Source organism: Bos taurus, chromosome 13, assembly GCF_002263795.3.
Source record: "Bos taurus isolate L1 Dominette 01449 registration number 42190680 breed Hereford chromosome 13, ARS-UCD2.0, whole genome shotgun sequence".
Classification (NCBI taxonomy): Eukaryota; Metazoa; Chordata; class Mammalia; order Artiodactyla; family Bovidae; genus Bos; species Bos taurus.
In genome coordinates, this window is record NC_037340.1 from 75276561 (window position 1) to 75293493 (window position 16933).

The 16933-nt window shown below is 43.8% G+C and overlaps 1 protein-coding gene across 4 annotated transcripts in view; it reads right to left on the reverse strand.

Moving 5' to 3' along the window:
* SLC13A3 (solute carrier family 13 member 3) overlaps positions 1-16933 on the reverse strand; it is an 83659-nt gene that overhangs the window by 21343 nt on the left and 45383 nt on the right. For 3 of the 4 annotated variants that reach the window (XM_025000636.2, XM_059892631.1, NM_001080288.2), the window contains 3 exon segments: positions 12819-12885; positions 7106-7291; positions 3725-3850 (listed from right to left, as the gene is read on the reverse strand). In XM_025000636.2, coding sequence (XP_024856404.1) covers positions 3725-3850; positions 7106-7291; positions 12819-12885 — 379 coding nt within the window. 4 annotated transcript variants of the gene reach the window in all.

The window sequence follows — 16933 nt, forward strand, 5'->3', positions numbered from 1 at the left end:
ATGTGAATCTGATCATTTGGCTCCCAGGCTTAAAATCTTTTTTGGGGTCAAACAGGCTCAGGAATAAACCATACACACCAAGGAAATAAAATACAAAGTCCAAAATAGACCCCACCATAAATGGGGATTTAGTCTATGATAAAGTGGATGCCCCAGCTTGTTGTAGGAAAGATGACATATTCAGTCAATGATGTGAGACATACAGATCAATGGAACCTAATAGAGTGTCCAGAAATAAACCCACACTTCTATGGTCAATTGATTTCTGATAAAGGTACCAACACCATTCAACGGGGAAAGAACAGTCTTTCATCAAACGGTGTTAAGACGACTGGATGCATGTGTGCTTGCTCAGTCACTCAGTCATGTCTGACTCTTTTGAGACCCCATGGACTGTAGCCCATCAGGCTCCTCTGTCCAGGGGATTCACCAGGCAAGAATACTGGAGTGGGTTGCCATTTCCTCCTCCAGGGGATCTTCCTGACCCAGGGATCAAACCTTCATCTCCTGCCTTGGCAGGCAGATTCTTTACCACTGAGCCACCTGGGAAGCTCCAAGACAACTGGACAGCCACATGCAAAAGGATGAACGTGGAACCCCCTACCTCTTGGTACATACAAAACTTAACTTAAAATGGTTCAAAGATCTAAACATAAGAAGAGCTAGACCTATACAGTTTTTAGAAGAAAACATAGAGATAAATTCTCATGGCCTCAGATTAGGCACATATTTCTTAGCTATGACACAAAAAGCACAAGAAAACAAAAATAAATTGACTTCATTAAAATTAAAAACGTTTGTGTGTCAGGAAAAAGTATCGAGATAACTTGATGGTTATCTGAAATGAAAAAAAAGCTGATTCCAAACCTGTACCCTGCAGTGTAAGTTGCATCCTTACACTGCACCCTAAAAGGCAAGCTCCAACTAGATGAAAGGATTTAAATGTAAAAAATACAAAAATACTAGAATAAAACATGAGACTGTTCTTTCATAACTCCTATAAAGGAAAGACCTGTCTAACTACAATTGAAAATTCAGAAGCCACATGAGAAAAAATTGATGATTTCATCTCATAAAATGTTTCTAAAAATTTCTGCACAGAAGAAAGCATGACATGCAAAGTGAAAAATCAGGAAAAAATAGTTGCAACTCATATTCAAAATAAACACTAATCTTTCAATATAGAGAGAATGCTGCTGCTGCTGCTGCTGCTGCTGCAGCTGCTAAGTCGCTTCAGTCGTGTCCGACTCTGTGCGACCCCATAGCTGGCAGCCCACCAGGCTCCCCTGTTCCTGGGATTTTCCAGGCAAGAACACTGGAGTGGGTTGCCATTTCCTTCTCCAATGCATGAAAGTGAAAAGTGAAAGTGAAGTCACTCAGTCATCAATAAAACCAAGACCAGCAACATAAACACACAGTTTAACAATTCACAGGAGAGGAAATACCAGGGTGCCCCATGAATATCTGAAAAGATTTCATTTTACCCCTTAGTATGAAAGGTTCTTCAAAATTACTCCTAAAGTAAATGCAAATTATTTTTATCTTATCAGATTGGCAAAAATCCACCTTGCTGCATGGAAACAGATGCTCTCATATATTGTATTTATTTTTTATTTTTTTGGCTGCACCATAGAGCATGCAGGATCATAGTTCCCTGATCTGGTATCGAACCCAGGCCTCCTGTATTGGGAGCACAGAGTCTTAACCACTGAACCACCAGAGAAGTCCCTTATATATTGTGAGTGGGGGAACGTGTGTGCTTAGTCGCTCAGTCGTGTCTGACTCTTTGCAACCCCATGGACTGCAGCCCACCAGGCTCCTCTGTCCATGGGGATTTCCCAGACGAGAATACTGGAGTGGGTTACCTACAGTTGGTTGGTTCCTCCTCTAGGCAATCTTCCCAACCCAGGGATCAAACCCGTGTGTCCTACTTGGCAGGCAGATTCTTTTCCACTGAAAGTGAAAGTTGCTCAATCATGTCCGACTCTTGAGACCCCACGCACTATACAGTACATGGAATTCTGCAGGCCAGAATACTGGAATGGGTAGCCTTTTCCTTCTCCAGGGTATCTTCCCAACCCTGAGATCAAACCCATGTCTCCCATATTGCGGGCAGATTCTTTACTAGCTGAGCCACAAGGGAAGCCCAGGAATACTGGAGTGGGTAGCCTATCCCTTCTCCAGCTGATCTTCCTGACCCAGGAATCGAACTGGGGTTTCCTGCATTGCAAGTGGATTCTTTACCAACTGAGTTATCAGGGAAGCTGTATTCCACTGAACCACTCAGGAAACCCAGACTTCGTTTTTATCCCCTATCTACAAGTGAAAATTGTAGAAATTAAAGAGGTAAAGCCTCAGGGAGGGGACAGAGTTGCTAAAAGTCACGCAGAACCATTATGTGAAATCTGGTTTATCTGAGTCCAATGTCTGGGCTTGCTTCTCTGGACTAATCCGGACTTTGAACCCCAAGTTTCTGCTCTGACAGGTCAAGAAACACCACAGTCAGAGCTTTTCTATTCTCAAGGGGTTTTCACATCTCTTTCATCTAGAACAGCTCTTACTGGTCCCATTTTACAGATGAGAAAAATTAAGGCCCAGAGGGGTGAGGAAACTGAGTCAGAGAATGACTTTATGACATGCCTGCTACTCCAGCCCTGAGCTGCAGCTCCTATGTTAGTATTTTCCCAAACCCACACATTCATAAAGGAAATCAGTCCTGAACATTCATTGGAAGGATTGATGCTGAAGTTGAAATTCCAATACTTTGGCCACCTGATGCGAAGAACTGACTCCTTGGGAAAGACCGTGATTCTGGGAAAGATTGAAGGCAGGAGGAGAAGGGGACGACAGAGGATGAGATGGTTGGATGGCATCACCGACTCAATGAACATGAGTTTGAGTAAACTCCAGGAGTTGGTGATGGACAGGGAGGCCTGGCGGGCTGCAGTCCTTGGGGTCACAAAGAGCCAGACACGACTGAGCAACTGAACTGAAGTGAACTGACACATTCATGACTCCCTTTACAAATGTTCCTATGTCCATGTGCCACGGGCTCCAACTAGATTTAGCATTTTAACTAAAAGCAGATCTTTAAATAGAAAGCTTTCTATCACTCCCATAAATAGCAAACAAGAGTCACTTGTCATACATAGAAAGTACCCATAAAAATAAAGATGTGAAAGCAAAGCAACATTATTACGTCTGGCTGGATACCACTGCTGGCTTGTCTCTGGGCCTGAGGCTTGCTCTTCCTTTTTTAAAAGGATGATTTGCAAATGTTAGAGAGGTGTTAAAGTTTTTCCCCACCTTACTGAGACTTTCTCCCCAGCATAAGCAGCGTTGATAAAGGAATATTTTTCTCACTATCGGAGTCAGTGTTGTTTGATACCTTGTCCTCAGGCTGCCCCAAATTGCCTCCTGTACTGAGGCCCCATGAAATAAGAAACACTGCACGTCATTTCCTGTGGGGCGAGTGTGGACCTGACTTAGGGAACAATACAATTAGTGATTATTGATGGTGGGTGGCATTCACCCAGGGCCTGGGCTCAGCAGGCAAGAACCCACACCACCTGTAATCCCCACTCCCTGGGAGGCCAGGATGACTACGGGTACTACATCCGACTGAAGCTGGAAGGACTTAGGAGGGTCACTCGCTAGGGAGCGGGAAGCTGGGACTCCATCCCGGTTCCATCTACCGCAAAGCTCAAGTTAAGTGCCCGGGTACCTCAGGGTTATCCCTCCATAGAGGAAGGAGATCCAGAGCCAGCCCACCAACAGGAACAGCAGCATGAGAGGAAAGGCGAAGATGAACCAGGAGCCGAAGTTCACCACGTCGCACTGCGGGAAGAAACTGGGGAAAAGAGGGAGGTGAGAGCCCGCCAGCGTCAGCCAGATGGATGGGTGCACACATCCCTACAGGGAAAACCAAAGGAAGTGTGCTCGGCATTCAGTGGCGCTGAAGGTCTTCACATTTCCCCCCCTGTATTTTCTGAGTAATATATTGGGTTGCCCAAAAAGTTCGTTCCATTTTTTAATGGTCTGGAAAAAACAACCCCAAATGAACTTTTTGGCCAACATCGGGTGTGATCAGAATAAACCAATACAATGTACTTGGGGAGCGAAGACCAAGGTGAACACTCAGGGCAGCCATTTCCCTGTCTCCCCAGGTGCCCTGCTGGAAAATCAGAATCTCATATAAACCCCATATTCCTTTCAAATACCTTCCTTCCCGATGAGAAGTTCCAGGCTTATGCAATTAAATGTTGTATACGTTTTGCATGTAATTTGCATGACCTTTACTCAAAATCCTTCATGTTGGATACTTTTACTTAAAGTTCCAGCATTTTCCCCCAATATCTTTTCAAGCCTTGCTCATATCAGAGCGAATAAGCAGCCTGAAAACCCTCTGACAGCAAATGCCCTCCCATGTCCCCCATCCCCCAACTCAGGACCAGCCCCTGAGGGCCTCAGAACCCCCATCTTTCCTGTCCTTCCCTGTGGACAGCCTCCAGCAAGAACTAACACCGAACACCCTGCTTTGTCCTCCCAGCCGACTGCCCCTTTGCTGGCACTTCCTGCTAACCGAGGAGACAAACGGGTCATCCCAGATGGTCCCCATATCTGAAGCAGAACCATCTTGGCTTCTGGTTTTCAGTCTCACAGCCAGGCCTTGCTCAAAGAATGGAGATGAAAAGACAGCAAAGAGGGGGCTGAAATCAACTGGGAAAAGATCAATGCCTGGCCCCCATTCCCAGCCTCTGAAATCAGCATCTCTGCAGCTGAGATCCAAGCATATTTTTTTTCACCTTCCCTGGAGACTCTAAACGCACCCATGGCTGAGAATCACTGTTTTTTACAGACCTGCCTCTTGAGAAACCTATATGCGGGCCAGGAAGCAACAGTTAGAACTGGACATGGAACAACAGACTGGTTCCAAATAGGAAAAGGAGTATGTCAAGGCTGTATGTTGTCACTCTGCTTATTTAACTTATATGCAGAGTACATCATGAGAAACGCTGGGCTGGAAAAAGCACAAGTTGGAATCAAGATTGCTGGGAGAAATATCAATAACCTCAGATATGCAGATGACACCACACTTATGGCAGAAAGTGAAGAGGAACTAAAAAGCCTCTTGATGAAAGTGAAAGAAGAGAGTGGAAAAGTTGGCTTAAAGCTCAACATTCAGAAAACTAAGATCATGGCATCTGGTCCCATCACTTCATGGGAAATAGATGGGGAAACAGTGGAAACAGTGTCAGACTTAATTTTGGGGGCTCCAAAATCACTGCAGATGGTGTTTGCAGCCATGAAATTAAAAGACACTTATTCCTTGGAAGGAAAGTTATGACCAACATAGATAGCATATTCAAAAGCAGAGATATTACTTTGCCAACAAAGGTCCGTCTAATCAAGGCCATGGTTTTTCCAGTAGTCAAGTATGGATGTGAGAGTTGGACTGTGAAGAAAGCTGAGCACCGAAGTGTTGATGCTTTTGAACTATGGTGCTGGAGAAGACTCTTGAGAGTCCCTTGGACTGCAAGGAGATCCAACCAATCCATTCTAAAGGAGATCAGTCCTGGGTGTTCTTTGGAAGGACTGATGCTGAGGCTGAAACTCCAATACTTTGGCCACCTCATGCGAAGAGTTGACTCATTGGAAAAGACCCTGATGCTGGGAGGGATTGGGGGGCAGGAGGAGAAGGGGACAACAGAGGATGAGATGGCTGGATGGCATCACCGACTCAATGCACATGAGTTTGGGTGAACTCTGGGAGTTGGTGATGGACAGGGAGGCCTGGCATGCTGTGATTCATGGGGTCGCAAATAGTTGGACACAACTGAGCAACTGAACTGAACTAAAAATCAAAGGATTTGAGAACCTTAGAATATGGTAGAGAGTTAAGGTTTTAAAATCAGCCTGTGAGGTAAGACACGGGTGTACTTAAGTTTTCTCATGAAAATAACTTCGACTACCCACAAGTATGGAACTGACTTACGAACACCAAACCCACTCTCAGGAAGACCAATGCAGTTAGCTTTTCCTCCATCATCCCTATAAATCCTTGATTCTTTGGCTGAATACCAGATAAAGACGTCAGCCAGCACATGGAGCCATGTTGAATATCAGAAAATTTTGTTGCTGTTTGTTTGTTAAATGCTTACATTTGGATTCATGTGTATTAATTTAATATATGGCACATCTCCATGGTAACAAAATCTTAGAAACCCCACCTCTCAGAATCTTGGAATCTGAAAATAATTAGAATCTTGGAATCTGAAAATACTTAGAATCTTGAAATATAAGGATTTTTAACATCTTCAGACTAAGAGGTTTTGAAAAATGGAATTGATGTCAAACCATCAGAGAATCCATCTCTTTGAGTCTCATGCCCTGACAAATGGCCACTCAACCTCTGTTTGAACAGTTTTGGTGACAGGGAGATTTTACTTGGCAGAGTCCCCTCCACTGCTAGTCCATGTGCCTGGCTGTAAGGCTTCTCACGGGACATCACAGCCACACAGCAGTACCTCCCACTGGGGCTGGTCTTAGAAGATGTCAGGTCATGTCACCCCTCTGCTCTCAGCTCTCCTCTGACTCCCCTGACAATGACTGCCCTGGTCTTCGTACCTTACCCCCTTCTGCACCCCAGCCTGGCCAGTCTTTGTGCTGCTTCCCACCTTTGTACAGGCTATCCCTTCTGTCTGGGGTGCTCTTTCCTCCTGCGTCCACAAAGTTCACCCCCTTGCTTCTAGGTCTCTGCTCAAGTGTCACCATATTAGAGGGATGGCACAATACCAACCAACCCAGATAAAACAGCACCCACTCCTGTTACCTCTGCCCCCTTCTTCTGCTCGATCTTATTTCATAACATAACACACCAACATACTATATATTCTCTTGCTTTTTCCTTTATTGTTTGTCTCTCCCACCAGAATGCAAGTTCCCCAGAGCAGGAATTTTGCTGAGCTTTGTGCATCGCTGGGTCCCCAGAGCCTGGACAATGGTAGACACCCAAGACACATCCCTGGATGTTGGGTGAAGGAGGAGGAGAGGAGTAGAAGAGGCAGAAGCCCCAGTGCCAGGGACAGGGAGCACTTGCTCTTACCTCTTGAGCTGGCCGAGCAGGATGAGGTTGGGGGCTGTGCCTGTGAGGGTGGCGGTGCCCCCGATGCTGGCCGAGTAGGGGATGGAGATGAGGAAGCCCTTCCAGATGTTCCTGCGATATTCCTCCTCCTTCTTGGAGGTAGGGTGGAGATCCGTTGGAGCCTCTGCCTCCTCAGGGCAGTCTTTGCTTTAAACAAACCCAAAGAGAAGCCATTCAGAATTCCTGGCCTTATGGAGAAACACACTGCCTGGGATGGGAGAGCTAAGTGAACTTTCTAGAAGGCAATTGGCATAGGAATCAAACACTTCTAAAAATGTGCAACCCTTCAGCTTAAGTGTTCTACTCTAACGAGTTGTCCTAAACTAATACTTGGTGTTAAATATAACTTAAATGGAAAACTTCATTTAAAGATCCATCAAAAAAGGATTGGCTAGATTAAGACGATCCTGTTTCTGGATGGAATACCAAAGCAGTTATTAAAAATGGTGATTTAGATGGGTATTTATTCAGAGGAAAGATGCCCATTATATAAAGTGAAAAGGTAGGTAACAACACTACTTACTTCTTTTATTTTAAAAATATGCACATATTTCATGAATATATGAGTATTAAGAAAAGTCTAGAATGATATACACAAAGTTGCTTTGGGGATTTTCGTGGGGATGGAATTATGGATTTTTTCTCCTCTTTTACTTTTTATTTGTATTTTCTGGGTTATTTTCCTTGTACCTTTGGGGAGTTTGGGAAATAATAAAGTCAAAAATTGTTAATTATATAATCATATAATTATAATTATATGATTATATAAAAGATAATGATGCTGACACAAATTTACAAATTTATAAAAATTTACAAATTTGGGAAATAATAAAGTCAAAAATTGTTAATTATATAATTATAATTATATAAAAGATAATGATGCTGACACAAATTTATTGAGGTGAAAAGACATCCACTACACTCAATTAGCTGAGATGATAGGTTATAAAATGGCATATGTAGCATGGTTAGTTATTTTGTTAAAAATACACACACACACACACATATATAGATAAATGGTCTAGAATAGTATTCACTTAACTCTTCTAATCTATCTTTGGGAGTGAGGTGCTGAGTACATTTTTCTTTTTGTTTAAGAGTTCTTTTTCTTTTTACTTGTGAAATTATAAAATGTTTATTAGTGGATCAAATTAAGAATTGTTTTGTGTAACAAATCAATTTTTTTTAAAGAATGTAAGACACTTCAACTATCTTGGGGCTTTAATTACTAACATGAGGGGCCGCTTCTCCAGTGGGTGGTGGGGATGTGATCTGGGGTCTAAAAAGAAGACAAGGGCTGGAAGCAGCTGGAGACAGATGCCATGCTTGATTATCCAGGGTGAGAGGCCCAGTCAGGGACCTGTGGGCTCCCTCGGACCTGGGGCTCCAACCAGACTGAGCCTCACAGGAGAATAAGAGCAGAAAGTGTTCTTCTTGTGTACCCCCTTCCTTGTTTGGATGGAAAACTGAGGCCCAGAGTGGGGCTTGAAGAAAGAAGGGAAAACCACTAGACCATTCAGGTATGACCTAAATCAAATCACTTCCGATTATACAGTGGAAGTGACAAATAGATTCAAGGGATTAGGATCTGATAGACAGAGTGCCCAATGAACTATGGATGGAGATTCATGACCTTGTACAGGAGGCAGTGATCAAGACCATCCCCAAGAAAAAGAAATTCAAAAGGCAAAATCATTGTCTGAGGAGGCCTTACAAATAGCTGTGAAAAGAAGACAGTTCAGTTCAGTTGCTCAGTCGTGTCCAACTCTTTGAGACCCCATGAATTGCAGCACGCCAGGCCTCCCTGTCCATCACCAACTCCCGGAGTTCACTCAAACTCACGTCCATCGAGTCAGTGATGCCATCCAGCCATCTCATCCTCTGTCATCCCCTTCTCCTCCTGCCCCCAAATCCCTCCCAGCATCAGGGTCTTTCCAATGAGTCAACTCTTCACATAAGATGGCCAAAGTATTGGAGTTTCAGCTTTAGCATCAGTCCTTCCAAAGAACACCCAGGACTGATCTCCTTTAGAATGGACTGGTTGGATCTCCTTGCAGTCCAAGGGACTCTCAAGAGTCTTCTCCAACACCACAGTTCGGTTTGATCCCTGGTAGGGGCGGCGGCTGAGAGGAGCAACCCCACGTCCAAGGAGCAGTGGCTGCATGGGCACAGGAGGGCCTAGAGGAGCTACTCCATGTTCAAGGTCAGGAGCGGCGGCCATGAGGAGATACCTCTCATCCAAGGTAAGGAGCAGCGGCTGTGCTTTGCTGGAGCAGCCATGAAGAGATACCCCACGTCCAAGGTAAGAGAAACCCAAGTAAGACGGTATGTGTTTCGAGAGGGCATCAGAGGGAAGACACTGAAACTGTAATCACAGAAAAGAAGACAAGCTAAAGGCAAATGAGAAAAGGAAAGATATACCCATCTGAATGCAGAGTTCCAAAGAATAGCAAGGAGAGATAAGAAAGCCTTCCTCAGTGAACAATGCAAAGAAATAGAGGAAAACAATAGAATGGGAAAGACTAGAGATCTCTTCAGGAAAACTAGAGATACCAAGGGAACATTTCATGCAAAGATGGGCACAATGAAGGACAGAAACATTATGGACCTAACAGAAGCAGAAGATATTAAGAAGAGGTGGCAATAATACACATAAGAACTAAACAAAAAAGATCTTCATGACCCAGATAACCATGATGGTGTGATCACTCACCTAGAGTAAGACATCCTAGAGTCCGAAGTCAAGTGGACCTTAGGAAGTATCACTACAAACCAAGCTAGTGGAGGTGATGGAACTCCAGCTGAGCTATTTCAAATTCTAAAAGATAATTCTGTGAAAGTGCTGTACTCAATATGCCAGCAAATTTGGAAAACTCAGCAGTGGCCATAGGACTGGAAAAGGTCAGTTTTCATTCCAATCCCAAAGAAAGGCAATGCCAAAGAATGTTCACACTACTGCACAATTGCACTCATCTCACACGCTAGTAAAGTAATGCTCAAAATTCTCCAAGACAGGCTTCAACAATACATGAACCAAGAACTTCCAGATGTTCAAGCTGGATTTAGAAAAGGCAGGGATACCAGAGATCAAATTGCCAACATCCATTGGATCATAGAAAAAGCAAGAGAGTTCCAGAAAAATATCTACTTCTGCTTTATTGACTATGCCAAAGCCTTTGATTGTGTGGATCACAACAAACTGAAGAAAATTCTTCAACAGATGGGAATACCAGACCACCTGACCTGCCTCCTGAGAAATCTGTATCGGGTCAAGAAGCAACAGTTAAACTGCAACAACGGACTGGTTCCAAATTGGGAAAGGAGTACATCAAGGCTGTGTGTTGTCACCCTGTTTATTTAACATCTATGCAGAGTACATCATGCAAAATGCAGGGCCGGGTGAAGCACAAGCTAGAATCAAGATTGCTGGGAGAAATATCAATAACCTCAGATATGCAGATGATACCACCCTTATGGCAGAAAGTGAAGAAGAACTAAAGAGCCTCTTGACGAAAGTGAAAGAGGAGAGTGAAAAAGTTGGCTTAAAGCTCAACATTCAGAAAACGAAGATCATGGCACCTGATCCCATCACTTCATGGCAAATAGATGGGGAAACAATGGAAACAGTGTCAGACTTTATTTTTTTTAGGCTCCAAAATCACTGCAGATGGTGATTGCAGCCATGAAATTAAAAGATGCTTACTCCTTGGAAGGAAAGCTATGACCAACCTAGACAGCATATTAAAAAGCAGAGACATTACTTTGCCAACAAAGGTCCATCTGGTCAAGGCTATCGTTTTTCCAGTAGTCATGTATGAATGTGAGAGTTGGACTATAAAGCTGAGCACTGAAGGATTGATGCTTTTGAACTGTGGTGCTGGAGAAGACTCTTGAGAGTCCCTTGGACTGCAGGGAGATCCAATCAGTCCATCCTAAAGGAAATCAGTCCTGAATATTCTTTGGAAGGACTGATACTAAAGCTGAAACTCCAATACTTTGGCCACTTGATGAAAAACTAACCCATTTGAAAAGACCCTGATGCTGGGAAAGATTGAAGGCAGGAGGACAAGGGGACGACAGAGGATGAGATGGTTGGATGGCATCACCGACTCGACGGACATGAGTTTGAGCAAGCTCTGAGAGCTGGTGATAGACATGGAAGCCTGGTATGCTACAGTCCATGGGGTCTCAAAGAGTCAGACACGATTGAGCAACTGAACTGAACTGAACTGCGAGTGGGGCTGGGGTCTGCAACCAATGGACATGGAGTTCCTGAGGGTAGGGATCAGTTCTTTTCCAACAGACTCAGCACAAGCTTTGCCTGGGTAGATGGTTAAAACAGATTCCCAGGTTGCAAGGTGGTGAGTGGCAGGGCCAACTACAGAACCCGTATATCAAAGGTGGACTCAAAGCCCCCAAACACGGTGCCAGGGAGGAGCACAGGCCTCAGGATAAGACAAACTAATGTAAAATCATGTCCTTATCTGCTAGACCCTCCATCCATTCCCATCTCATTCAAAGTCAAAACTACATCAGTGGCCTGTGGGGTCCCACATGCTCTGTCCCCAACCAGTGCCCTCCTGCCATACAAGCAATCTCTGTGACCCCACCTCCAGCCACACTACCATCCTGGCTGCCTTGAACTCTCAGGGCTTTGTACCTGCTGTCCCCTCTGCTAAGAATGTTCTTCCCACAGATTCCCTAGGACCCTTCACCTCCCCCAGGTGTTTGCCCAAGAATGACCTTCTTAGTGAGGTCTCCCCTGACACACATTTAAATACTGCCTTTTCCCTCTCCCAACCCCCTCCCTGGCCTGCTTTGCAATGCTTTGTTCTCCTGTTCGTTGCCATGTGCCTGACAGTACCTGGCTCATAGTAAGTTCTCTATAAATTTGCTGAATGAAAGAAACAGACCTGACTGATGCCCAGCAATGATGCCTTGAGCAAGTCACTTTACTCCCTGCTGTTTGCTTCATCATCATGAAATTGAGATAATGATACCATTAATAACAAGCATTACCATCTGTGCATGGAAGGCCTAACAACTGGCTTTATCTACATGATCTCATTTAATCTCAAAAACAACCCTCAAAAAGAACCCAGGTGGGTTTTGACATCATGTCCAGTTGGTAGGTGAAACTGAGTTTCAGAGAGGGGGAGTGATGTGTGCAAATCAACAGAGCCGGTAAGTGGCAAAGCCAGGGTTCAAAGTCAAGTCTGCTTGACCCCAAGCACCCAGGTCTTATATCCTTGCTGCTGCATACAAAAGACACCAAAGACTAGCTGTGCCATCAATGTCCAGGTGCGTCCTGAGTCACACAGGTGTGAAGGGCTGCTACTGTCTGGGGATCTTTTGTCTGCAGACAAAGCTTTAGCTTGGCCCGGTACACCCTCTCCTCCTTGACGGTCATGTGGTTTGCGCCTCCTGCTCTTCTGGCCCCTCCTTCCAGACCCTTCACCTCAGCAGACCTTTAGGGGTTTACTGTACTCCCCTGCCCATCCCACATATTCTTTTTTCAAGGAGGCTGGAGCTCAGGGAGAAGTAGTGGAAATTTGGGCATTGGGTCATCGGGAGAAGAATGGGGGGTGGGGATTGCCTGCAGCATGGAATTCTTGTTCATCCTCTCCTTGGATCAAGCACGGGCTCCTCTATGAATATCACCAGGAGAACTCACTCTTCTGTGCCGGCAATGAATTGCATCTCCGTGGGCACAGCGTGCAGGCCGTTTTTCCGCACAGCAGCTAGGAGGAAAGAGCACGAGGTCTTTAGTGGGATGTAGCAGGTGGGACAGAAGCGTCCCCTTCTTGTGCAGTCAATCAAGAGTACTTCCTCAGGTCCCAGCCTATACTAGTCATTGGATTAAAAAAAAAAAAAAAAAACACTCAAAATTCCATCCTTCTACCCAACCTGTTCCTATTAGGAGAGGGCTTCAGGCCTGGGGGCAGGAAGTTAGCTGCAAGGCAGCTGGACAAGCCATAACTCAAGCCTAGGCTAACCTCAACTGTTATTGTCAAGGGGATGTTTGGGAAAGACCAGCTATGAGTGTTAATGGATCAGCAATGGGATGGGTGACTCCAATCTACCACTCATTCAAAATGCATTTATTGAGCACCTACTGTGTACTATTGACCATCAGCTTGGGGTACACACTGAATAATATAGGACAATGTCCTTGCTCCCATGAAAGCACTATTCTAGAGACAATGACTGACAATAATCAAGAAATAAAACTTCGGGTGTCAGAGAACGTTTAATGTTAAGGAATCCTATATGTTTTCTGTTTCTCAAGCGCCTTTTGTTCCTTATCAGTTCCTGGAAAACAGGAACCAGCAGAGCTGCACTCAGTTCTCAGGACTGAGGTCATGAGATGGAACATGTACGTGGATTCCTTTCAGTAACCTTTTACTTTTCTATAGAACTACTTAGTCATGTTCCTATTTCCAATACATGGGTTGTCTTCTGGCCCTGTGACGATTGTTATTCCCTTAGTTACTGTTGTTATGCTTTTGCTTTCGGTGTTTTTGCTCAACTTTATTTTCCTGCCTAAAGCTTCCGTGTATAACAATACATATGCACATGCTGCCATGATTAAAGAACCCTTGTTCCACTAGAGACTTGGGTCCCCCGCGTCCTTCTTTTCTTCGTCTTCTTTTCGTTGATTCCTTTCCCCAGGTTCTCATCTGTCAAGACCGAAACAAGTGGCGCCTGAACAGGGACCTGGAGTACACCCTTGGCAAGCTCACGGAGTGACTCTGGACCTACTGGGGTCGGTAAGTGCAGGGTAATGGGACAAACGGCTGGAAAGCCCCACCACTTTTCTACTTTGCTTCATCATTTATTTAAAGTTCAAGGACTCGCGGTTTCATGTCAGTGAATAGAGGCTTGTCTCCAAACGGTAATTGAACATAACCCCTGGTTCCCTGATGAAGGTACTTTTGATTTAGAGATTTGGAATCAGGTTAAAGAGAATGTTGAATCAGCCACAAGATGGGGAAAAAATATTCCAATGGATTTCTGGCCCTTATGGGCCCTCATTAAAGCTGTAATTTTGCCATTTCAAGGAAATTCTAGCCCCCCTGATAATCGACAACAGGCAGAACACTTGTTACATGAATATGAATTAGATGATGAAACTTTACAAAAGGCCCAATTAGAACAACATAAAATATTTCAGAATTTTCCCACCAGCACTGCTCTGGTTGCCCCAAGTGCTCCTCCTTCTCTTGCAACGGGCACCAAACCAAAAGTCCTCTCAACTCAAGGACAAGATGACTCTGATAATGACTCTTCTGAGGCTGACAATACTTTCCTTGATGACAATGATACACCTTTAGCTTATACTCATATTTATGAGAAAACACTATCTACTCATTCTCCTTCACGATGACGGCTTTCTGGATTGCTGGCTTTACAATCTCGAATCTCTGAGGCTGATGACTTTTCCACATTTCCTGTTTTCAAAAATCCTAATGCTCAAGGGCAAATTATACCTCAATACAAAAACATTGATTTTTCTCACATGCAACAAATGAAAAAAGCTGTAACTATGTATGGCCCTCATTCTCCCTTTACTAAGGAACTTTTAAACTCTATGGCATGTTCTATTGGAAATTTTGTTCCTTATGATTGGTGACTTTTGATAAAGGCTCTTCTTAAGCCAGGAGAATATCTTCAATGGACAATGTGGTTTCAGGATGTAGCCCGAGACCATGCCAATTCTAATGCTCGAGCTGGCGCTCCCCAAAATCAAATTACTTTTGAAATGTTAACCGGTACAGGGCAGTTTGATGCAGTGAAAGCCCAAATACAATGCCCTCCCTTATTACATGAGCAACTGAAGTAAGTTGCCCTTGAAGTTGGGATCGAATTACTCTTCAGGGGGAACCTAAAGGCAGCTACACAAAAGTATTTCAAGGACCTAATGAAGCCTATGATGATTTTTTAGCTAGATTGGAAGTTTCTATTTCCCATAGTGTTATTGGAGAAGAAGCCAAAAGGCAACTAGGAAAACTGCTTGCTTATGAGAATGCAAATCAGAAATGTCAAAGAGCTATCGCTCCAATCCATGAGACTGGGGCTATTATCGACTATTGAAGGCTTGTCGCAATTTAGGATCAGAAACTCAAAAAATGCAAATGCTAATTGAAACAATTGCTGCTGCTTTTAAAAAGGGGGATGAAAGATGTTTTGCATGTGGAGATAAAACACATTGGGTCAGGGAATGTCGGTCTAAATATGATGTTGAAGGAAAGCCTATTTCAGGAAACTCCAAGCTGGGGACTCCCCAGGTCCCCATCCACAAAAACCAGGGGCAAACTTCATCTTTTCCCTCAAACCCTCAACATCCGGCAGTGCTGCCAGTGATATACCTAAACGATTTTCTCCTTTTTCCTCAAGCAGTCCCTTTTAGAATACCTGCCAGACTTTTGGACCCCTACCCCCACAAACCTTCAGTCTTTTACTTGGCCAATCTAGTCTGACTTCTAAAGATTTACTGTTCACCCTGGAGTAATTGATTCAGATTATAAGGGAGAAATTCAAATTATGTTATCTCAGATATTATGGCAATTTAAAAAGGGAGATAAAATTGCTCAATTACTTCTTTTACCTTACATTTCTATTAACTCCTCTGATGGTATGTGGACAGATGGATTCGGCAGTACAGATCAAAAACAATCCTTATAGACATCAATTATATCTGAATATACCTAACCAAATATAAATATCAAAATTAATGGCAAAAAATTTTCTGGTCTTCTTGATACTGGATCTGATATTACTATTATCTCCAAACATTTATGGCCCAAATCGTGGCCTATCCAGAGAATTTCTTGCCAGATTGCAGGAGTTTCTCAAACCAAAGTACAAGAGGTTTATCAAAGTGTCCAAATATATCCATGTGAGGGACCAGAAGGCCAGCCCACAGCATTATGATCTTATGTTATAGATGCACCCCTTAATTTAATAGGAAGATTATTTACTTATGCAATGACAAGCTCAAATATGTATTCTATGTTTTTCCTATGGGCCACTGCTCACTTAACAAACGATGCAATTATTAAAATAACTTGGAAAGTGACGAGCCTGTTTGGACAGAGCAGTGGCCCCTTACAAAAGAGAAACTAGAGACTGCTAAGGAACTTTATCTATATACAATTGAAATTGAAACATATTGAGGAATCTTGTTCTCCTTGGAATTCTCCCCTTTTTGTAATAAAAAAGAAATCTAACAAATGGCATCTCTTAACAGATCTTAGACAGAGAAGGCAATGGCACCCCACTCCAGTACTCTTGCCTGGAAAATCCCATGGATGGAGGAGCCTGGTGGGCTGCAGTCCATGGGGTCACGAAGAGTCGGACATGACTGAGCGACTTCACTTTCACTTTTCACTTTCATGCATTGGACAAGGAAATGGCACCCCACTCCAGTGTTCTTGCCTGGAGAATCCCAGGGACGGGGGAGCCTGGTTGGCTGCCACCTATGGGGTTGCACAGAGTCGGACACGACTGAAGTGACTTAGCAGCAGCAGCAGCAGCAACAGACCTTAGAAAAGCTAATGCATCTATGAAACCTATGGGTGCATTACAACCAGGAATTCCATCACCTACCACTATTCCTCAAAACTGGCATATTATTATTATAGATTTACAGGATTGCTTTTTTACTATATCTTTACATCCTCTAGACTGAGAAAGATTTGCCTTCTCTCTTCCTTTTCCTAATCATATCAGGCTTCATAAATGATATCAATGGACTGTATTGACTCAAGAAATGATGAATTCTCCCAC